Below are 25114 nucleotides of genomic sequence, written 5' to 3'. Positions count from 1 at the left end.
AAACCCAATCATGCACAGCAGCCCTGAGCCTGGGCAAGCGCTGTGCAGATACGTTGGCTTCCATCTGCTGAAAAAATAATGATAGCATCCAAACTGTGAGCACCCCTCCCATTTTTGGTTCTTGAGTCTTTTATTCCCTCTTTTTTATATCAACTGTTTCTTCTCTCTTTGAAGAATTTTTCACTGGATCTAAAATCTCAAGACTTGAAGTGCATGTGGTTGTAATTGTACATCTTCATATGAACTTAGGAGGACATAATCCTACTACTAGCTAACCATACAGAATTAGTGATAACACATTCTCCTATGCAAGGTTGTGATATTTATTTATGAAAGAAGGGGAAAAGGGGTGAATGTTTTGAATAAAATGACTTGTTTCAATAAAAGCATCAGGTTGCTGCTTAGTATATTAACCCCATTATTTGAGTTTGAGTCCTTCTGTCTTGAGGTCTCAAGACTAGATAGAGATAAGGGAGACCAAAGAAAGTCCATTGATATTCTGATGTGTTGAAATAACAGGCAGGCAGTCTTGCTTTATACAATGCTGTCTTCTTGTGTAGAGCAATTGGTGTTAATATGGTAATGATAATCATTTCTATAAATTATTCTTAATTAACTATTTATGTAATGAGATACTTAAGGATCCGTGTTTAATGGTTCTGTGGGTTTTTTCCCCTGCTGATTGTTTTCCCTACATATTTCTTTTCTGTTCAGCATTAACCATGTGATATCCAGCTTTTGCATTTGATATAGATGATCTGTAATTAACACAGAATGCTGCAGAGATGATCTGGTAACAGGTGGGCTCTTTCCTTTAGCAGTGCTATCGTTGCCAATGGCTATTTCTTCAGTGTTAGAATCAAGCTCTCCATACCCTGCACTGTGGGGCCAGCAATCCTGAACACAGAATCATAGAATCATTAAGATTTGAAAAGGACCTCAAAAATCACCAAGTCATATCATCAACCCACGCCACCATGCCCACTAACCATGTCCCTCAGTGCCACATCTCCACGGTTCATGAACAGCTCTGGGAATGGTGACCTTACCACCTCCCAGTGTGATGGTCTTCCCACTGTTTTCAGCATGTGGCAATACGCCCCTCTGCCCTTCAGATCCTAGAATCATTAAGGTTGGAAAAGACCACTAAGATCATCCCATCTGCTGCCATCGTTGGCATCTTTTCCTTGTGCATACGTAAAGCATATACCAATATTTTATATGCATAATCAGCCTATCTTCCTGCGTACTGCCTAATATAAAGCGAGCATTTTCCTTTTTACTACAGCTTATGTTTATTGCACACACCGCATTGTTTTATGCGTGCAATGTGCTTATTGAATGTGTGCTTTAGTCAGAGGGATTTTATATTCCGTTCTTAGTGTCATTAGTGCTGTTTTCCTAACCAATTTTCATCAGGCTGCAGTTTAGTTTAATTCACTTCATTATTTTGCAGAGCTGTTCCTATCAGTTAGACTTTTCCTTCTGTTTCTTTTAAAAACATCGGTGTCCCAGAACTGTGAGAGCCTCAGTATTTTCATCTTTGTTTCTCTTTTTTCCTGACATGTTCAGAGCATCATAGCGTTTCTGTAAGGTGGCCAATCAGTTAAAGCCAGATACTGATAGCTTTATGAGTTAATTAGTGCCTCAATTCATCAGTAGTCACAGTCAAATTAATACTGAAGTAGGCATATCAGGACCTCATCTTTTGTTTGCGTTTAGTGAAGGTGATTTTGCAATATGTTGATTTGCATTGTGCACAGAGTGAGTGTAATTTTCAGTGCTCTTAAGTTTAGACCTATCTAAAATTCAGGGTCAAAGATCTTGCAGGAACCAGCTTGCTTCAGCTCATCTAAAGAATATGGAAAGTTCAGCCAAGTGCTAGGATTTATTCTAATTAGGTAACACTGATTAACTTTATGTTCTATTTGTTCACTTAGGAGGTAGGTATTTCACTGTTCTGGTTTATTCTCATGTATGTGCAGCTTAGGGCTTGTAATGTAAATAAATATAACTGCATGACTAGAGTAGAAAAAATGACTTCAGCCTAATCAAACCTAAATTGTCTGCATTAATAAGATGTACAATAATTAAGATATTTTGCAAAAGTGATAAGCTATTCATATTCAATCCATTGCATCCGTAGATTTTTGCTACACAGGCTTTTCTTTCAGAGCCTGAAAGAAATGGCAGAAAGAAATATTTACACAAATGGTGAGCTCTAATATATATGAGAACAAATAATTGGAACTTCAAGACATGATATTTTGGGAAAAGTACGGATAATTACTATTTATTTGTTGTCCTCTCAGCTGCAGCCTATCAAGAAAAAAGTAGCTAATATAAATTACACTTCCTTTAGAGCTGATTACTGTGGGAACACTTCATCAGAAATGGTTTTCACTGCTGCAAAAGCATTCATCCAGATGCGCTTGGTGACCAAATGAAAGGTGCTGAGAGCCAGGTCTGCACTGGTCCTTGCTGTGGAGCCGGAGAAGGCAAGTCCTGAGCTGAGCTGATATGTTACCCAGACCCACTGTGGTGGGGCAAGTCCCATTTACAGTGGTGCTTAAGGCTTCATCTGATGGAAAGGGATCAGTACTGCTAAGCTAGCCCTAATCTAAGCAAGTGCTGATGTGTTGGTTTGGAGTATATTGAAAGCAGAAATCAGGACCGTATCTCTCAAGATTACTGCTCCTATCTCTGTTCTGGTTTTCAGGAGTATTCGTTGTGTTGTTTTAGCATGTATACTGTATATATACCATACCATCACATCTTCCTTGAGTTCTTGGGGTAGGGCACGATTAGGGGAAGTCTGAGTTTATCCTGTATGTTGAAAGCAAGCTGGGTGGGTTAGGTTGGCTGTCTGCTGGAATATAGACTTTTATTAAAATTTATGGAACAATGAACAGGTAGATGTTTCTTGTAATCAGGGTAGATTAAATTACAGTCAGAAAGGTGTCCTTGCTCTCAGAAGCCCATCACAACATTGCTATCATCTCCAATTCCTCCAGCCTTTCCAGGAGGGTTTATTAGCTCATCCTGTTCCCCAAATAATTACTCTAGACAAAGAACTTTTTGTAGGGAACATCTTGTCTAAGGAAAAGGGATTCAGATCAAGGGTCCCACCCTTCTTTTACATTTCATTGCCACCAAAAAGATGAGATGGTTATGATGATTGTGCTACTGCCCTTTTATAAAGTAATCTAGTAATTACAGGAGTAGGAAGTAAGAAAACCATCAAGATCATTCTTTGAAGTTCTTTGGAGTTTTTATTATTTTCTTTGTAGCTACTTTTAAGAAAAAGTTCTGAATTTTTTAGCTGTTATGTTTCAGAAATCAACCAGTTTTATGTCACTGACAATTAACAAATAAATTTAACCTTGACCATTTCATATACTTAGAATACCCACTAACACCCAGACTGTCTGCCCGCACCTTTCTCTTTTTTAAGGGAAAATGTCTTTGCTACTGTAAGCAGATAAATTAATCATAACTGGGTTGTTCTACAGAACACACTCCTAGGGATAGGGAAGGTCTGATTTTTTTTTATTTTTTTTTTTCAAATAAGGGAACTTAAATTACTTAGGGGACTACTTAGCTTTCACTGCAATTAGATTAATGTGGGAGGAATCTTGATTTATTTCCAGAGATGAGTATATGTTTCTAGGTCAGTGACTCTATTTAGAACAAAAGATCTTAAGGTTTTCTAAAATAAATCAAGTGTAGTGTTAGGTGTGCCACTTCCCACTTGAATTTTGGTTTCGTTTTCATATGATTGTCTTTTGCCCTTTTCTTGAGAAGTGGCTTGAGACTATAGGTGTTAAAGTTCAGAAGTGATAAATGGATTAGGAAAGAGAGGGAGTAGTAATAAAATGATCTTCGTTTTCTTTATCAGAGGGCTGTTGTCAGTCACTCAGAACCAGTACCAGAAGCCAGGAAGGGGAAGACACTTGAAAGTTTATTTCTACAGAAATAAGTGGGCAAGCAGGGTATGTAAGAGTGAATGAGGGCTGGGTTTGAGAGAGCAGAAGGAGGCTGCTCTTCATAGGGTGTGTGGCTAAACCTGGGGCCTCCTTGTCACAGCATCTTTTGGACAGTAGCTTTGGGCCAGATGCTCAGAAAGCAGTTGGGCAAGGTCAATGAATTAAATGTAGATATATATATCAGAGGCCACTAATTTGCAAAGCTTTCCCTTCTGGATTAGAGTGTTTCAGGGATAGTGTCACTGCCATCCTGGTCAGGATTGATCACATGGGCCACATAGGAATTAAGTTCTTGGAAAGAAAATGATACTCCAAAGTCCAGGTTCATTCCTCTATATTTAAGGGACTTCATTGACGTGTTCAACTGAGGATCCTGGTTTCCTTAGCATCCCTCTCACTAGGTAGATCTCCAAAGCTTAACTTAGGTTTTGGCTGGTTCTTGGGGATCTTGGAAGTAGGGATGGAGGTTCTGCTTGAGATGATTGCTCTACCACTCCTGCACATCAATAAACTGTGATTATTAATAGTGCTCTGAAGAGAAACGGATGCTTTAAATGGATAGAAAGGTGAATTTAGTGAAGCTCAAGATCACAGACTTCAGGCCATGACACCTTCTGTATGAATCAAGCAGAGATTTCTGGATTTGGCCCCTTTTATGCAACTTGGAGAATGTGTCATAGAGGATGCCAATTTCATCAAAAGAAACAAAATTAAATGTGTAGTACATTGCAGTGTGTACTGCTGGTTTGGTAATGCATCTGTTGACATGCCTCATAATAGAATTGTTAAAATTTTACTTTTTGGAGAAGTGAAAAATCAAAGAATTACTCGAACCTCTCTTTATACAGGATGCAGTGTGAGACTGAAAATTAAGTAATGTTTCTTGTAGAAAAACATCCTCTGGCAAACTGTTAAATGTAAATTTTGAGGGGGTTGTATGTCTCTTCGCTAGTTAAAAAAGAATTTTCTTTCCCAATAGATGCTCAGTATGATAAACTTTCTTCCTGATATCTAATCCACACAGGGGAATTTATGGTAAATGCTGGCTTAAAAAGCAGCCCCACCCAATAAAAAGCCCCAGCCATTCCTTCCCTGAAAATCTTCTGCTTAGTCCTTCAACACCAAACTGTGAATCTATCTGTTCCCTACCTGCTGCCACTTAAAAACACTTGTGAGTGCAGTTGCAGAGACTGGTGACCGAGCTAATTACCAAACAGTATCTGAATTTACAGCCCAATAGGTAATGATACCGTATGTGCCATGTATTGTAGTCTACATGTGAACAGTCACTGGCAACAGTCATCCACAGTAAAATGGAGAGTATTCTGAGGAGCGTTCTCTGCTTGCAGCTCAGAAACAAGGAGCTCTGTGTTGTCTTTTAGCTTCCCAAGTTTTTTATAAGGTGACCTGTTATGTATAAACACGGTTTATTCTCATTGATAATCATGCATATGCAATTGTCATCTGAATACTAATCCTGAAATATAGTTTGGGCTCCTTTTGTATTCATGATGGATTTTATGAACCTTTTTCATTGCTGGTGATGTCAGCAGAATCTTTCTATTGAATTATGGATTAGACATTTAATCAAGGTCTGCACACCATTATACAAGTCTCTTCTCTGTTTTCCTCTGAAAAATGAGATTTGAAAAAAAGAAGAGATTCACAATGGAATTGAGTGAACTCCTGATGAATAAAATTTAACTTTTCATCTCGTATATCTGCCTAACAACAAGCAGATAGAAACAAAGTGTTGTACGTCCAGCAATCGTTTCTACTGAAAGCCAATGCTACTTTCAACTTCAGGAAGGAAGGCAAAATACAGAATCGTTTCTCCTGACTCTGGTGCGCTGTTTTGTAGTTGTTCCTGCAGGTTTTAGTTTTAAAACATATGTTTGTCCTGGTGTTTCGTTTCTCAGCATCTTGAATCACAGTTGAGAAGCGACTGCACGACCAGCTCAGGACCACTGGCCTCTCTGGTTCAGTAATTACATCTGTTTTTCTTCCAAATTGTTTTTGTCCAACTGCCTTTTAAGACCATTTCTATGAGTTGCTAGGATACATTTCTATAAATGGAAACTGTTTACACAGCCTCTACATGATGAATCTTTGTATTTCACTTATTTCTTGCCAAGGCTTCATTGTAAGGCACTGCTGAAGTTTACTAAGCTCTAGAAATTGTCATATAATCCTGTTTCTTTGTTTGTTATAATCAGAGAAATACATAGCTGATTAAATGAATCTTGTTTTGTCTACTATTATTAACTCTTTTGAGCTTTGCAGTGCCATTATTCCCAAGTATGTTCAGTCAGCTCAGTCACTCAGCTCAGTCCTGACTAAGGCACCACTTTGCCAGTCAGTAAACAAATCTTACTGGGCAAAGTAAAACTGACAAGTCGACCTATTCTCCATTTGTGTATTTACACACTGTGTTTTAAAAATGAGGAGAGTAAACCCACAGTATTTTAGTCTGCTTACCGGCCTGGGAAGATATCGGTAGCCATCAATTCTTGGATTCCGTGAAAAGAAATGTGTTACTGGCTCACCTGTAGAATCCTTGGAACGTGCTGCAGTGCTCATCTTCTGGTACTCTAGAGCATATGTGTCCAACCCACTAGTTGTATGGTTTTGTTGCCCTCTTTTTTTACATTTTAGTAAGAAATATAAATAAAAAGGAAGTTTTGTTACTTATAAGCTTTAACTATGTCATATATTTTATACCTGGCCCAAGACAATTCCTGTTCAGTCAGTGCGGCCTAGGCAAGCCAAAAGGTTGGACACCCATGCTCTAGAATTTGCCTTTGAATTCCATGTGGGTTCACATTTCCCATGTGAGCACAGTTGTACCTTGGTTGAAGGGTGGAGTAGCTGGATTTTCCTGGGATGTTCCATTCAGGTGGCTGTTGCCTAATTTTCAAGATTTGTGAAAATGTGAAATCTGATCCCTTGAAACGAAGTCAAACTCAAAAAATGTGGTCCTAAGGATCAAGCTTTTCTTATCTTACACCATCTGCTGTAACTCCTTGTGCTATGATAATGTTAGATTTCCTAAAATATGAAGGATTTTTTATATCTCAGTAATTTTTAACCGTAAAATCTGTATGGTAGAAATATTTTTTCGACATCTGAATTCCTATTTTGATCTGCCATTTCTGGCTCAGTTTTGACGTTTCTTAATGTCAAATAGAGTTTATTTTTGTGGTATCACGTAGGAGAGTGACTGAAGAAAGCGTTGGCATTTAAATTTTAAAAGATTTTTTCTTAAAGGGTAGTTCTGAGATTAGTCTTATTACTGACTGTTGTGATTCTTTCAAACCAGTCCAATAGGCAGTTAGGTAATTGCTATGGGTAGAATCAACAATCAGATTATATTGAATGCCTGCAGACTCTACCAAAAAGGTCTAAGGGAAAGCTATTAAGATGAAACAAAATATAGCATTTAAATCATAGCATGAGAAGCAGCCTCACAAAGGGAACACAGATCGTGGTTTGATTGCCCCTGCAGAAGGACATTTAGAAAATTAATATTAGGACATTGGTAATTGAAAGCATTTAATAAGAATGAATGCCCTCTTTTTTTCTATGGTTAGAAAGGTCTTTGACAAAACACAGCTGTGTGTGTATGTGGTACCTCAAGCAAATATGAGATATAATGTGCTCGGGTCTTTGTACAGCTCCTAAAGGTGTCAGAGAAGTAAACTTTCAAGGGCAGTGTACAGCTTCTTAATGGTTCACAGTGGCCAAAACCGCGCATTTAAAAGCTTGTAAAAGTAGCTGTATGGCTGATGAATTACAGAGTTCCGTTGTCTAATAATTGTTTCAGATGCAGCCTTTCTATCATGGTTGTTTAAAGGCAACCCGAAGATTTGTTAATATTCAGAGGTGAAAGAGGATCGGAAGGTCTTGTGCATCTTTCTCAGTTGGCCAGGGACAAGTTCTTAACTGCAGAAAGTTAAAGCCTTTCCTTCCTATTTAGCCTGCAAGCCAAACTCCTATAGATTAGAGAAGTATATATGCTATTTATGTGCTAAACTGGAACATAGGAAGAAATATGCGTGAGAACTTCTTTACAGTGAGAGTGACAGAGCACTGGAACAGGCTGCCCAGGGAGGTGGAGGAGTCTCCTTCTTTGGAGATACTCAAGACCTGTGTGGATACCCACCTGTGCAACCTATGGTCTTTAGCAGGTTGGATGATTGCTAGAGGTCCCTTCCAACCACTGCAATTCTGTGATTCCATGATTACTTATGAGCTAGGAGGAGAACCTGCATGCAGCCTTCATGCTTTTTGGCACTTGTTGTGGGCATTGCTCTACGGAGTTTCTCTTCATTTTGGCGTACCCGTACATGGCTAAAATGGCATAAAAAGAAAAAAAGCATGGTAAATTGAAGAATTAGACTAATCATTTTTTGCCTTAGAAATGATAGCAGTATACACTTTTCAGCTGTATTTCCTGGCAGTGTATAAGGAAATGAAATATAGGCTTAGGCAACAAATGCCTGGGGAGGAAAGTTAAAGATTTGACTTCTGCCAAGCCTACATCAGAGGGTGTTTCATTATGATATGGTTGTAGAAAGTGGAATCTGCTATGTGGCTTCTGATAAAAGCAGGTACTGATAGAAGCAAAGGAAAACTCACAGACAATCTGAATGCTGCAGGAGGATGCAGTGGAATAAGGACAAATGTGATTCTGGAGGCCTTTTCCTGCAGCAGACCTGAAAACCTCGAAGTTGCTGTTTGTTCCTGTCTTTATACGACCAACTGGTCACAGGTGGCCTTGGCTGGGTAATGGACTTTTCCATCTCCCTGTTACTGCAGGAGTCTTACCTGCAGCTTTTCATCCCATGTAGGTGTCATGCCAAATCTCTCACTGGAACAAGAGTTTCCTTGGGAAACCAGACGAAAAAGAGGAAATAGAAACAATTCTGTTAATGCCTCATATGTTGCAAGAGAAAAACATTATCCGTGTCTCTGGATTACCAGAGTGTTTGAAGATGTGATAACCCAGTTGTTAGCAACCATAATTTAGATGTAACTTTTTTTTTTTAAACATAAATATGACTTATTTGAAGTATGTTGAATTAGAAAACTCATGAATAAATATTTTGACATAATCAGAATTACATGGCTAGAAATTGACCTACTTTGCATGACAGATGCTTGAGAATCCCCTAGATAATAGCATACTAACCTGGCATAGCAATGCCTTATCTTATAATTCACTAAGCTTCATACAGACATTAAATTATTTGACTGTTTGGTTTTTTTTTCATGGAGATTAGACATGGTCAATTTTGTTTGTAAATGAATAAGCGATAGGCAAGTTCTTGAGAAGGCATTGAGTTACAGTCCAAAAGAGGACTCTGCATCACTCAATCTGTGCTTTCAGCATGGCCTCGCTAAATGCTGTCATGTTAGAAATAGCCTGAACAGCTTCATGGTACCAGTGATCAAACAACTGGAGTCTCACACCAAGTAGACAGAAAATGCTCTTCTGAAGATAATCAGAACTGCACAAGGAATACTAATGTTTTAGAAGTCTGGCAATATTTTACTGATATAAATAGATTCTGTTTCTCTCCCCGAGGCTGTTCTTAATGCCTGTGTTGATTTCAGCAGACTGATTTTATCTGTGTGTCCTTAAAGTTAATAGGACAAGAATTTTGTACAGGTTAAGTCAATATAAAACTCCTCCTTTGGAGTTTGTATGGATTTTTATTTTTTCAATCATCTTCCTTTATTTTAAAATACCAGTGCAGGTGATGAAGCTGTTTAGGTTCATTTTGCATAGAATATAGTTTTCAGGCTTCATAAATTTTTGTTGTTCAGCTCTAGCACAATAAATGGTGGTGCATTTATTGCTTTTTCTTTTTAATAGGAGAAAGCTAACTATCTTGGCCCCATTTCCATGAAGAAAACCTTCTCCTTTTTTGTGTAATTCATGCAATGAAGAGTAATATCATAATCAACATCATTAGCTTCTGTTCTCTCTTCCCAGTTGTTTTCTCCATTTAGAGAGAGCTTCTGTAGACAAAATCAACTTTGTTCATGCTTCCTTTCCCACAGCCTTCAGAGGAATATGACATTGCTTTCCCGTAATGAACCCTTATTACCACAAAGGTAGTAGAAATACATGTACAATTTTGGCAAATACATTTTCTCTCAAGCCTTTAGTGGGGACAAACTGAGGTGCAAGTCCTGCTCTCTAGCTTGATTTATTCCAACAACATAAAACTTCCTATAAGTAGGTCAAACTGTCCCATTGGCACCCATACATTTCTCAACATAAGATAAGATGTGGCCATCCTTTAGGTCACCTGTCAGGAAATAAGGCCTTGGGACCTGTAAGGAGGCAGCAGCACAGCAGAGACCTTCAGGAACTGCTCAGCTCGGGTCTGATGGTGATTTCCTGCCCTTCTGTAGATGATATAGATACTGATCTTCAAGAGCAGCATATTTGTTAAAGTGCTTAAGTCTGTAGAAATTCTGATAGCACAAAGCATTTGGATTTGGCCTTTTGCCTGTTTCCATTTGCATGCTACCAAGACTTTTTGGATTCAAATGCCACAGGTGAGGTTGGCAGGCACCTTGTGCCCTTACAACCCAGCCTGCTTACCCAACATCTTCAAAAATGACCCCGCTTTCCCAAGTTGAATAGTTTCCTTTCCTGTTACTTGAAGTGGGTTTTGTTGTTATTGGAGTTTGTTTTTGGGGTTTGTTACTGTTGCATTTTTATCCCTTTTCTGCTAATTCTTAAATTCTTAGTTTCCTGAGCAACACCCCCAAATCTTGCAGGTTGGTGCCTGAGCAGCGTGGTTCCAGAAACGAGAGCTCTCCTGGTGTGCTGATCCTCCATGGCACCACACACATGAGAAGCACAAACCCCAGTTCCTTACCTCTGGCATCTGTTCTGGCACAGGGTTGTTTCACTTCTTATTAACTTTTTGCCATGGGGTGATTGCCCGCAGTAGTCTTTTCATTTCTGCCTCCTGCTGCCACTTTGACAATAGGAACAGCAGCAGGAGGCAAAAATGAAAGGACCAGATTGAAAGAAGCACTTTGCCACTGTTGTAATTTTGAAATTGATGGTGTTTTTTAGCCCAAAGTCTCAGGAATAAAGCTGCTTTTCTCTTTGCCTCCTATTGTTTTTCCAACAGGGAGAGACATTCTCTGATGTTGCAGAGGCAGTGGGAAGCCAAAATGAAAATAATTTTCTCCCTGAAACGTTGGATTGCATAAAATGAACAATTTCAAGAGGGAAATAGCGTTATGTTTTCTTGTTGACTGCCATGTGGTGAATACTGGTATTTCCGTTTGCCCATAGAAAATAAATAGCAGCTGCTTTTCTTATTGAATTAATGTCATCGTAGAATATTTCCTATAAATCTACTGACTGTGCATTTTTAACATGTCTTTTTTATTCTTTCCCTTTTTCTGCACAAGAATAGGCTTTGTAATGTGGGTATCTAATTTCCCCCAGAGGCCATGTGCTGTCTCCAGTAGCATGGCCTTGAACTCAGCTTTTTCAGCCAGAAACTTATTGGCTGCACATTGCAGAACAGTACTTTATATCCATATCATTGGGATGACCAACAAACCCAGACATAATTGTCAGTGTCATTTATGTCATAGCAAGAAAAGTGCAGAGTAGTCCTGCAGGATGATATCGGTGTCACAGCATGGAACAGGTTACCCAGAGAGGTGGTGAAGCCCCATTCTTAGAGACTTCCAGGGACAGGCTGGATCAGGCTCTGAACAACCTGATTTGGGCTGTAGGTTGAGGGGAGTTGGACTAGATGGCATTTAAGGGTCCCTTCCTACTCAAAAGATTCTATGATTCTATGGTGCATGATGTGGCTTTTCTGCTGGAGTCTTTGCTCAGTGGGGTAGGGGTCTAAGTGGTGTTTGGGTAATGAGAAGTGAGAAGTCGACCACTGAATAGGAGCCAGCAGTGTGCTCAGATGGCCAAGAAGGTCAACAGCATTCTGGCTTGTGTCAGAAACAGAGCAGCTTCCAGGAGTAGGGAAGGGCTTGTCCCTCTCTTCTCTGCACCAGGGAACCCATGCCTCTGCTCATTGTTGGGCCCCTCATTACAAGAAGGTCACTGAGGAGTTGGAGCCTGCCCAAAGAAGGGCAACGATGCTGGTGAAGGGTCTGGAGAACAAGTCTTGTGAGGAGCAGCTGAGGGAACTGGGATGTTTCAGCCTAGAGTAAAGGAGATCCAGGGGTGATCTTATAGTTCTCTACAGCTACCTGTTGTTGGCTGTAGCGAGGTGGGGATTGGTTTCTTCTGTGAAGCAACAAGTGATAGGACAAGAGGGCAAGTCACGCCAGGGGAGGTTTAGATTGGATATTAGGAAATAGTTCAGCCCTCTACATTGACCTGTTTCTGTGGGTCCATGTAATGCTGATGCAATGCGAGACTATGCTGTGGACAAGAGAGACTGGAGTGTAGATGAGTGGTTGGATTTGTCCTCCTGCTTTAGTTGTTTTGGACTACTGCTCTTCTCTTTGGTGACTTTAATGTATGTAATTGAATAAAAAGATTTTTCCCTTATTGAACATGTGAGAAATTGGGAATGCTGATCAGAGCATAACCTTTTCTTAACTTGCTCTTTTTACGGTCTCGGAGAATTAACATTTATCTTAGGGCAGCACAAGTATTTGGCCTTTGTAGGAAGCGAACTGATTCTCCACCCTTTTTCTCTCGTCATACATAACAAAAACTGAATTCTTTGATAGACTCATCAACAGAATGCATTTGTATGCTTTGAAGTGTAAATTGTGAATTTGTGTGTCTCGATGTGACTTTGGGGCACTGTGTGTGAGTGCATGCATGTCTGTGTCCTGGATTAGTTACAGTCTAATTAAAATTGTTCCTGCAAACTACATTCTTAAAGACAGATACAAGTAGATACTTAACAGTGGCTTGGTTTTTTGGGTAAGTTTAGAGCACTTCTAGTTCTTGTAGGATTAAAGAGAGTCAAGTGAATTCAGCAGCTCTGCAAATCTTGCTGCCTCTTCACACACCAAAATGTTCATTTAGAGGCCGATCTTTAAATGATCATTTTTTCTGGTTTTGGCTACATCTCAGCTGCCACAGGGAAGTTTGGAAGAAGAGGCAACTGCAATTCACTTTCCACTTCCCCAGCCAGTGCAGATTTTGTTGGGAAATGGCACATAATTCCATATCACCTTTTGAAGTGGCCTCTTCTTGCTGCTCTGGAGCTCCTTTACGCGGATGTTCGGCAGCAGATGCTCTCTGCTGGCTGCTTTGGTTGGCCATATTAGCGAAGACGTAATGTGTCCCATTCTTTTCAAAGTGTCTGGTCTTTTACTGTGCACCTGTAAAATTGTTTGTTTGTTAACACTAATTAAAAATTACTGTAAAATCAATCACAACAATGCAGAGATGGAGCAAACATTTTGAGTCACCTTTTATCAAAGTCATTTGTCCCAGAAACACGCAATTCCGTACTGAGATGGGTAAGGGCTGAACTGGTTGATGACCCTGTGTTCCCAAGGGCTATATTTGCTTGACATTTTGATGTCTACTTGATTTAAACATTTGCCTGAGCTTGAAACACTCGGTGAACAAAGTTTGCTGAGCTGTCTTCTGTGTTTTGTGGAAGAAAAGCCACAGAAAACCCTCTTGTCCCTTCCTCTCTAGTTTTGCTGCAAACCTAATTTTTCTTCTCAATTGCCTAAGCAGAAAATGGACCACCAGCTTCTCCTCACTTCACTTTTGTTCATTCCCTAGAGCTTGCTGAGCAAGGCTACTACCTCAAAATGAAGTTTTATTGCAGCGTCGTATTTCTGTTTATAGCAGAATTTGGGATTTTGGTTGCTTCTGCAGCTTGTGGAAAGGCACCTTACAAAATGGCTCTCGGAGATTTATGAAGACTTGCACAGCATGGAGGCTGAAAGGAAGTTTAATTACATTCAGCTTTTGGTCATTTCTGTGTCTGACGATGTGCCCATACACTGTCATCTCAAAGACCATATAAGAAAATAAAATTGATCAGTGAGCCTTCTGGCTAAATCTAAAATGAGTACTTTGTCATCTGCCCATGGAGCGTGTGCGCTCAGTCACTGTCAGCTCCGGCGTGCTCGCCCCAGCCTCTCTAGCACTGAGATTTGTCCAAAAGTTTAATCAAACGTTATTTTATTCCGAGGCCTTCTCTGTAAATAATTGAATTCTTCTCTTGACATACTCACACGTAATTCTTTGTACTATAAAGAAATAATTTAATCTATTCCACTCAACCATTTTGCTTTGGAGACAGTAAAATGTCCGTCTTGTTTTGTACTAGCTCGTGTAGATACAGCACGTTAAGATAAAAACTCGGCAGGCACAGTTGCTGTCACCTTGTGAATGACATCTCTGCTCATAAAGCTCTGATCAGAGACGGCAAATACTACGGAAACATCTTATTTATTTATATAATAAACTTGGTTCTGTGAGCGGGGCTGTGTAGGTGTCTTTGAGTACTGTAATTCACAGGCTAATGGTGCCAGGAGCCATAAAGTCTCTCAGTTGGAGGTTACAGTGAATAGCGGTGCTGAACAATTGGGAAATACTGCTGAGATGATAGTCTGAATGATGATTGAGTTTTCCTGGAGAGCCCTTATCTGTGTTTAAAATTGTAGGCAATGTTTTTAAATTTAACCGTAATAGGAGTTCATTGAGCCTACAGAGTGGTTTCTGTTTCACCTCTTTAAATGGTTTATCATTTTCCAAAAAGATATTCTCTGTATTTGCACTTGAGACAAATGTTTGCGTTGCTGTCGATATTGGGCCTTTTACCTTTTACTGAGCAGGAGCACCGGGCAGGGCAGCTCACAGGAGGAGATGAGATTCTAGGCAGAAGGAGGCTTAAAAGCTAGCTGGATAAGGCTTTATGTTCTTATAGCTTGCAGCATCACTTTCTTAATGAAATACATCCCAAGAGGGTTCTCAGGTTGTCCCTTCAATGTTAGCTAGGCAACATAAAAGTAGAATCATAGAATCTTCAAGGTTAGAAAAGGCCACCAAGATCCCCAAGCCCAACCACAACCCATCCCACCATGCCCTCTGACCATGTCTCTCAGTGCCACATCCCCACGGGTCTGGAACACCTCCAGGGACGATGACCCCACCACCTCCCTGGGCAGCCTGTGCCACTGCAGCACTGCTCGTTTGGAGAACAAGTACTCCATTTGAGGTACTGCAGACCTTTAACGTTATCACTCTGGAGTGGTGAAAGGACAAGTTTCCCTCCATCACATTCAACTTGCACTGTAACCAAGAGTTTTCTACAGGATCCTACAAAGAAAAGAGGTACTTATTTTCTTGAAAATTGATGATTGTAAGAGAAATTCTTTTAGGGAATATTGTTAGAGGAAGAGAACACTAGTGATAATGCCAGAAGTTACACCATGTGCATGTACTTTGCTGGATATTACGTGTTTTCTTTTCTAAAATCTGTTATCTTAAATAAGTGAAAAGATTTTATTTTTGTGTCAGGTTCCTAGGTGGTTTGGAGCAGTCGTGTTCCCAAAGACTTCAGTGACAAATACACTATCCAACAACTTGGAGTATTCTTACATCCAACAAAAGACTTCAAAAATTAGATTAACAGATGGAAGGAAGATTTGGGCATTTATTTCTTTGTTTAGTTTAAAGATCCTGTGTAGATGGGCCGCTGTCTGTTACACTGTGAAGAAACAGTCGTGTTCCCCAGTGAGTCCCAGTTTCTTTTTGGGTGCTGTGCATTGGAATTGTGGTTCTGTGCAGCCATTGAGAATAATGTGCCATCAGGGAGAGGAGCTCGTCTGAGCTGCTCATGGCTCTTTCATGAACTGCTACTCAGTGGCTGCTGTACTGAAAGGTACATATAATTATGTGCGAATATTTTCGCTTTAACACCTGCTTATGCACTTTTTTTTTTTCCTGGGGAAATCTGTAGTTGATTAAAATTACCATGAATTTTCTTAGATAATTGCCACCAAATAAAGCCGCGCTCAGTGTGTGTATGCATATGTGCAAATACATAAAAGTATGGATAAATATATATGTGGAAATAGGGGCACAGCTAATGGGAAACATCTCTCACTGAGCAATTAATTCACGGCTCTTCAGCCTGTGCCATGTCTTGGAGGTCACTCCGCACTGCAGTGTTTTGTGTTCTCCTCTGCACCGGTGCTATAAAAATGCTAATTGTCCCCGTGAAGATGTAGGCTGTTTATAAGCACGGGTGTGATTGTTTTGCAGCCCTGCGAGATCTAAGGCGGTGTTATTTCAGGTTTATAATTTGAATGTGTGATGAATACAACTTTGACAGTTTATTAGTTAGAAAAGGAAAAGGAAAAAAAAAAAAAAAACCAGACACTGGTGTGTCGTTCTTCAGCGAATTGATTGCCAGGAGCATGTTATTGACTTTGGTGATAATATCATTATATATTTTACGGTCATAAAATCAAGAAATTCAGATTATGCCCTGAGGGCTTCACACATTTAAATAAAGGATATAGCCATTTCCAGGGCTATTGGTTTAGATTGCTGGATGCCGTGAAGAATACGTAGTATGTTAGAAGTGCATGCAGGAAAAGCAACAGTGTGCTTATTGCTACGATGCCTTGGTTTATTTTCTTTCTCTATTTGTGAAATACTCTTACGTACAAGTCCCCTGGGTTGCTCAACATGTTGGCATCTTACTGCACTGCTGGCTCCATGCTCTGTGGGGCTGAGAGCTGTGACAGCCTGGTCCTGGTCATGTATTGAGGTGAAGGTGAGCCGTTTTCAGGCTGCCCATAGCTGGACTTTCTGCCTCATTTTCCTCTTGGACTATATAAGAGGGCTTTGAGAACTTGTTTACAGTCAGATCTTGGGGTTGGATGTACTTGTGGCACTTGGGTTGAGTACTTTGGGTTTGGGGTTCAAGTGTGCCTGCAGCTTGGTGAAGGCATCTTAAGGCACGTTGCCTTGGATAAAAATGATTGAATGTATTTAAAACCTCGTTTATTGCTTTTGTAGTAGATTTATTGAGATCGATTAAGTGCCCTAACCATGATGCGATGGTTAGCCTCTCTGCTTCAGCAGAGACCACATTGCATCACAGCGTTTGGGGGATTTGTGGTGCTCTTAGGATTGCACAAGTCCAAGTGCAAAGATGCAACCCTGCAGCAAAGGCCGCGTTTGCCGCTTAGCGGGGAGTGGCTGCAGCTGGAACGCGTGTGGCTTCAAGGGGAGCAGTGACATATAGAGGAGTAGATACAATAATCACTCAGACATTTACATTTAAAGCGCCTCAGAGGATCACAAATCCATATGCCGCAAACAAAACATTTGTTTGCCTATGTCAACAGTGGCACGCATTCTAATTAAAAGTGATCACCTTTCTAAATGGGGTTTGTGTGACATTGTTGTTAGTGTTCTTTTTCCTTCTGCATTCATTTCTCAGTGTGGGGTATGAGCATCAATTCTGGTTTCGTTCTGGATGGTAAGATGCTTGTGTTTGGCTGCAAGCAACTGCTTGGGATATTTGGTTCATGAAAAGCAGTTTATGAAGGAGTTTGAGAGCAAATCATTGAACAATAACCATCGGTCTTGAAGGTAATAAAGTGTAATCCAAAGGCTTAATTTAGGATCATTTTAGAGTGGCCTAATGGTGCTGGTCATCTGATGAAGATCCCTTCCTGTACAGGGGTTGGTGGGCAGCTGAGATGGGCATGAGCTTCTTGCACCGTGGCTTCGACAAGTGTGGGGGTCGGTGTAGTCAAAAAACAACCCTCAAGTGGAAGGCTAAGGAACTACATGTTTATGGAAATAAGTACCTGTCATTAAACAGGTGTTCTAATTTTGCTCTAAACTGTTGTCTAGTAATGAAAGGGGGAAAGCTTTCCGGTGCAAACTGCAGCACCAAGATTTGGAAAGCCAGTGTGAATGTGGATGGAGGAGATCTGGCCGTGCAGCGAGGAGAGCGACGAGCTGCAGACGGCTGCTTTGTAGCAGAGGGCAGTGCATATGGGCATCCTCTAGGCTTTCGCATGGGACATATGCTCGAGGGTTTTTATGGCTGAATTTGCAGTCCCTGGTAATTTGCAGTTTCCACCGCCGTTTAAAATATCGACATCGTTTTCAGGTTGATGATTTTTCCAGTCATTTATCCCAAAAGCACTTTATCCTACTTAATCTGGGTCGTAATTAACATGGGGCTGGTGCGTAAGCAAACATAGCCATACGTTGTGTTTGAATGGGCTATTAATGCCATAGATTTACTTTCATTCTGAAAAATAGATCATAGGTTGGAATAGGTATAAATGTTCAAATGACTGGGTGAATGCACACTCGTTATCATGACTCAGGAAGCACTCTGCAATGCTTACGTGCACGGAGTCACGGCAGTATTACCATTAGCTAACAGCTGCCTTCTGCTATAATAAAGACGTAAGGCTGAAAATTGTTGGCAAGAAAGCTGTTGGAATTGAATTTTATTTACTGCGAATCAACAGGATATCTTTGCAAGAGTAGGAGGCATGCGGAAAAGTCCACTGTGATCATTGTAGTTTGTCATGTCTCCAGATGTTCTCCCTCCTGCCCCACATTGGGGGCTGAAAGTGGAAAGGCTTTTTTCATCAATTCCGGCTGGCAGTGCCAACGTCTGCCTTGGCATTCCCCCGAGGCGTGCTATTAATGTCATTTCAAGTTTCACATTTATCATTTGTGCCTCATTTGTGGGGTTTTGTGTGTTTATTTTGTTTATTTACTTATTCTTTAAATACCATGTAAGAGCGTGGAGTTTCAACCTGCTGTTTATTTCCTTCTGAGGGAGCAGGAGTGAAAATAAATCAAAGGAGACAGTTGGGTGGCCCCTGAACTAGCACAGCAACCCTCCTCAGCTGCCTTATTTTTAGGGATTATAAATAAGGCATCAAAACATTGCTCTGGGCGGATCCTTGTCATGGAATGAACTGGTATTTGTGTGCTCAAACACACTCAAAAGACCTCAGTGTGCTCGAAATAACTCTATTTTTTAACAAATTTTTAGTCTGCTCTTAGTTCACTGTATGGACTGTGCTGTGCGTGGGGTGAAGGAGAGCCAAATTAGGTTCTTCCTTTGGAAGTTTTCTTTCTTGGTCATGTATGCTGGCTGTATTTTCCTATAGTGAGATGGTAGAAATTTCAGTTCCATAGTTTTGAGCCAAGTTTGTTCATCCCCTTAGTGTGTGTGTGTAACACTAGCAAAACTGACCTGCTGGCAAAAGTGTTTTTAATAGAAGTGCAAAACAAAAGAGCTTTTTTTTTTTCCTCCAAACTTTGCCCTACTTATCAAAAACTATTTACGCCAAAGCAGATTTTATTAATTTTTTTTTGTTTAGCATTTTTCTGTGCTTCAATCTGAGTGTCCGATTAGGAATAAGTTTGAAGAACATCTGGGGCCCAAATTCTCAAATGGAGTTGCCTAAAACTAGACTTACCATGGTTCACTGATAGCCGTCTCCAGTTTCTTGTTCCTTTTTTACAATACCTGGAAGAACAAGGTGAAATCTGTGGCTGGAGCTCCTAGCTGGTACCAGTATAAAGCAACATTGGTCCATGTTTGAGCCAAGTATTTTGCTGGAATCCATTGGGAGCCAGAAAGGTCTGATTCTTCAGGATGTCCCAATTCTGCTCGCTTGTTTGTGCTGCAGATGTTTGGCTTTAGCTACTTGCTTGCTTGCAATTATTTACAGCTCGCTGTTGCTTTTTGCTTCAGATTCGAGCACAAAAATCCAAAGACAGCTGGCGAAAATATCTTTAATCACTTTTAGGAAGACCGATAACACAAAATAAACCCCTCTGCAGACACTTGCTGGGGATGAGGAACAAAAGCTTGATTAGTGCTCTTATTTCCACAGTCAAAACAGTGCCTGTCATGAGTCACCGTAGTGCTGTCGTTGTGTAGCTCAGCCTGGTCTGCACACAGCAGTTGATGTACACTGACCCTATCAGCACTGTGCTTTATTAACCTGTGATTGCTTTTTTATTAAGAAACATCTCGTGCCATTTTTTAGCTCCTCAGGTTGAGCGTGTGAGAGCCAGCGTGGCTAGCGATGTCCCTTTGTATGTGCCTACCAAGAGAAAGAATAGAACAAGGAGCTGGTATTTATTGCGCAGGTTTTAGAGCAGCAGTGTTCTTTAAGAAAATAACATTTGTGTTTTTTATTATTGAAATGGTAATAGCCTGAGTATTGCTGATACGGTTAGATAAGTTGTAATGCGAGGGAATGGCAGCATGGTTTCTGTTAGAGTTTTGTCTGCAAAATGAAGAATTCTCAAGTGTATTGGGATTAAAACAGCCCACGAAGATCAGAAGCGTTCAGATTTGTGAGGTCTGATTCGGGCTTATCTCTTATTTCCGCAAACCTAATTTGTGTGCAAATTTTGCGGAGGAGATTTGGTATGGCAACAATTCCACTGTGAATTCGTGTGAGGTAGTAAGGTCAAAAGGTTTTACTGAACTTGTACATCTCTTCTAATTTCGTTCAAATGTTCGCACGTTGAGGTAGGAATTGGATCTGATCTACTGCTTAACGGGGAGTTTTTATTCATTTATTTGCCTGCAAATGTCACTGTTTCCCTTGTGTCTTTTCAGGTCAGGATCGCAGTGAAGCCACTTTAATAAAGAGGTTTAAAGGTGACGGTGTCCGATACAAAGCAAAGCTGATTGGGATCGATGAGGTTTCTGCTGCGCGGGGAGACAAGTTATGCCAGGATTCCATGATGAAGCTCAAGGTGCAGTGCAACCTTTAATGTGTAATGTTACAGAGGCATGGGAAGAGCTTTTCAACTTGAACTTTTGCTGATTCTCCTTTCCTGACACTGAGTCACGCTCTGGTTAATTATGTATCGAAACCAGTCAATTTTACATGAACTCCTGGCTGGGACTGCTTATCCCAGTTTAATTTTAATACATTGTCTCAAAGTTCAGTTGTTATTCATGATTGACACCACTGCAATTTGTCCACAAATTGCAAACAACACAACTGCAAATTGAGTAGTTTTATTATGCAAAAGGGGAGGTGAACCGCTATAAAGAATAATACATCGGAACAGTGTATATGACAGTGCTAATGAACTCCAGCCTTCCCTTTAACCATTAGCTGCTGCTGGGGTGGGCAGGAAGGGCTGAGTAGTGGTGTGGGGTGTAGGGCTCAGATATGGAACAGCGGGCTTAAGGAGTTACAAAATCTGGAGGTAGGGCCCTGAGAGGACAGAGCATGGGTTCCAGTCCTGTGGAGCAGGCAAGTGTAGGTGGTTATTCATGAATAAGCAGCAAAGGGTGACACACATCTTATGCTGCAGCAATCTGAAAGAAAGATGTGGTCAGTAATTTGCAAATCAGTTACAAACGTTTTATGACAGGCAAGAATTAATTGGTCCTGAAAGGTGCACTACTGACTTACTATGGCTACCACAATATTTGTGTCTTTCTGATGGCATACTGGATATTTCACATCATTCCATAGTTCCTAGAGGCAACCAGGGAGATTTGGCACTGTCCTGCTGGGCAAGCCTTTCTATCTCCTTCCTCCATGGATTGCAATTTCCATGCCTCCAAGATACCAGAAACCTGCTTGTGTAGTGGTGAGATTATCCTGAGCAGTACTGTGAGATGATGGAAACAGGAAAGGGAGTATTAGAAATTCACGTTGGTGTGCAAGGCGGTATAGCAAGTTGGGAGTACTGGAAACCTAGTGTCTAACAGCAGGAGTTTCTAAGGACAGGAATCATGTTTTGGGATGTCTTTTCAAAAGTCGGTTGTTCTCCTTTATATTCATGTCTATGTAACAGAAATAATTACCTCTAGAAGGCCTCAAAACATTTTGAAATTGCAGAGCATCATATGAAGGCTAAATATTTTTATTTGCTGTTTAACTTCTTCGTGTTTCATCTTATACACTGTTACTGATTAAGGCAGCAAGGCTCCCAAGAAAGTGGAAATGGGGTTTCTTTTGTGGTTTTGCTGTGGAAGGGTAACCTATGAATTGTGTATCAGGATGTTCACTTACAAAGCAAAAGCCAGAGATCATGAGCAGAACTAACCCTGTACACCAGAGTTGTTTTTTTTTTTACAGTAGAGATGTAGTTTGATTTTTCTTTCCTAAAAAGCTCAGTTCGTTTATTCCAGGTAAATGTGTACCCATGAAGTGAGCTTAAGTCATGGGAATTTTTTTCCTCACTGATCATTCATTCTGGGTTTTGTTGTTGTTGTTGTTGTTGCCTTTAAAAAAAAAAAAAAGCAAGAAAAAAAGAAAACGAAATGGCTTACAGCTGGAAAGAAGTGCACTAGAAATGACCTTCAACTTTCAAGAAAACAAATTTCACGGAGGATTAGCTAATATAGGGATTGAAAGTGGGAGCACGTTTGCAGTGATCCCTGGGTAGCATAAAAGGGACATGGTACCTTGAGGAAAGGGAAGAGGCCAAAAGTATGGGGGTACTGTTCCTGGAGAACCCTTAAGTATTCTTGGGAAAGTGGTGACTTGTCCACAAGCAACTCTTTGTGCTTTGCTGTGGGCACCTGTCAGAAAACAAAACCAGGAGAACAGTGAAACCAGCCCAAGTGTTCTTTGTTTCAATAGGGAATCGTTGCTGCGGCTCGTTCGAAAGGAGAGCATAAACAAAAAATCTTCTTAACAGTCTCCTTTGGCGGAATCAAAATCTTCGATGAAAAGACAGGGGTAAGTAAAACAGTCATACAGTGGCACAAAATTGAATCTCTTCATGGATGTTCCTTTAAAAGCATTTCCTCGCTGGGCAGTAATATCTCACCAGTGTAGGTACACATAAAATATCTGACAAGCTTGATAAAGGGTTATCATATATCAGAACAAGCCATTAGATGACTGAGTTGTAAAGTGTAGCATGGGGATGTGGTTTATTGTAAAGCTTTGTCCTGGCTACTTCTGGAGAACAATTTACTTGAGTACACGAATGCTCCTTACGTGCATCACAGCTCTGAGGCCAGAAAGCGGCAGGAGGGGATTTGTTTTCCTTCTGCCAGATCCCAAAATTGCTTCTTGGAAATATCAGCGGTCCATTTGCAGCCTGGTAACGCTGCCCATAGGGGTTTCCTCGTCCAGCATGGGCCCAGCTGCACCACTCCTCAGGTGCTGCTTTAGACTTTTCAGCAGCGGAAGGCAAATGACTTCTGAGAGTCTTTTGACAAAGGGTTCAGATTGAGGTTGGCTTGGATTGGGCCACATGTGACATGGGAAGCTGAGGGGAGCTGTGGGCAAGCCCAGGTGAGTGAAGCTTGTTTTCCCAATGGAAAAGACAAAGAGGAAGGGCAGCAGGAGCTGCACACACTTCATTGGGGTTCACAGAATCATTTGAGTTGGAAGGGACCTTGTTCCTCATCTGTTTTATGTCATAGAATCATAGAATGGCCTGGGTTGAAAAGGACCTCAAAGATCATAGAGTTACAACCCCCCTGCTGAGTGCAGGGTTGCCAACCACTAGACCAGGCTGCCCAGAGCCACGTCCAGCCTGGCCTTGAATGCCTCCAGGGATGGAGCATCCACAACCTCCCTGGGCAACCTGTTCCAGTGCGTCACCACCCTCTGTGTGAAAAACTTCCTCCTAACATCTAACCTAAATCTCCCCTATCTCAGTTTAAAACCATTCCCCCTTGTCCTATCACTATCCACCATGTCCAAAAGGCCGTGTGGGTTACTGTTGTGCCTTGGCAAACGATACACAAAAATCCAAAAGCCGCTGCTGCTGCAGTCCACAATTCATAGTTCAAATAGTTCAAAATAGTTCAAATTGGGGTTGTTTGTATCTGTAGCTTCATAGTCAGTAACCCAGGCAAGATATCTATGAAATCTATGATTCTATGATATTCCTGTTAGCAGTAACAGCAGTCTTCTGTTAGATATGCAGTAAACATGAGAATTGGTATATTTTAATCATAATTGGTAGAAAAAGTATGTATATTGTGTGGGATCCGAGGTACATGGTGCCTTTTGCTTTGAGGGTGCACTTTGAGGCTGCCAAGCAGCCGCTTTCCTGGCAGCATTGGGTCAAGCAAGATGCAGACTACCCTGTCTAGTGTAGTTTTTGCCACAGAATTAACATGTTTGGTTATTTTAAAACTGCTTTGAAAGAAGAAACCTAAGCAAAACATTATGCTACTTAGATATAAAGACACAACACACAAACTGTTTTAATCCTAATTAAGAAGATTTTTATAGCAGTTTAAGCTCTGCCTTGAATTTTAAAAGGCTCTTGATTTAATCTTTTGAAAGATTAACTATTTAACATGATGCCAGAAATAAAACCCTACTGATGATAGATGAAATTATCTTTGCCAGTTAATTTGTATTATTAGAAAATCAATGTCGTTGAGCTCACTGATACATAATGCAAGTAGTTAGTAATGAAGTGCTCGTTTGGAATGTGTTGTGTACCACATGTGTAAAGTAATGATACAGAAGCAGTGTTTAAGAGAACATTGCTGAGATTACAGCCTGTGCCTGGAAGATAGGAAGTGCCAGAATTGGGGCTGGCAGAGCAGTCATGGTTGAGTCCTCTAGCACGCAGACATTACGATAGTATTTAACTGTGTGATGGCACACCTTCTCCTTTTCTTTTGTCAGAGAACACCAGCTTCATTCAGTGCACGGAGCAGAGTTTTTACTCCAGGATCAATATATAAATATTCTGTTTTCTTTTTCTCTTGTGTGCAGACTGGTGCCTTACCACACCCAATGCAAAGGGCAATGAGGCAGCACTTCCCTTTAGTATTCTCTTGGGAACATAAAAAAAAAGAAGAAAGAGGGAGAGTTGTCCTGTGGCACTTAACTCTGAGCGTTGCGCAAATGTTGGATTTATTTTCATAAAATGGCACTGAGAAAAAAGGGCTGCGTTTAGAAATAAAGCTGTCGTTCAGCCAAATTACCTTTCCTGCAGCATTCCTGCTCACTCATAGCTGCAACTAGTGAGGTGGGGACATGACAAGTCTCCTTCGAAGATTTCATAACTTTGACACCCCGTACTCTAAATCTGACATAACTATATCATCCTCATAGCAGCGCTGTCACTCACTCACTGAGGCATAGACGGAAAGCTTTAAATCCACCTTCCAGATGTCTGCCCCTGA

The 25114-nt window shown here is 40.7% G+C and overlaps 1 protein-coding gene across 5 annotated transcripts in view; it reads left to right on the top strand.

The window, feature by feature from the left end:
- The window catches only part of DAB1 (DAB1, reelin adaptor protein), a 124106-nt gene that overhangs the window by 53852 nt on the left and 45140 nt on the right, over positions 1-25114 (top strand). For all 5 annotated transcript variants that reach the window (XM_021404377.1, XM_021404376.1, XM_021404381.1 and 2 more), the window contains 2 exons: positions 20603-20742; positions 22593-22691. In XM_021404377.1, the coding sequence (XP_021260052.1) occupies positions 20603-20742; positions 22593-22691 (239 nt within the window). The remainder of the gene's footprint in view (positions 1-20602; positions 20743-22592; positions 22692-25114) is intronic.

Source organism: Numida meleagris, chromosome 7 (genome assembly GCF_002078875.1).
Source record: "Numida meleagris isolate 19003 breed g44 Domestic line chromosome 7, NumMel1.0, whole genome shotgun sequence".
Classification (NCBI taxonomy): Eukaryota; Metazoa; Chordata; class Aves; order Galliformes; family Numididae; genus Numida; species Numida meleagris.
Note: the sequence above shows the minus strand (reverse complement) of the source record. Positions and strands in the feature narration are given on the sequence as shown.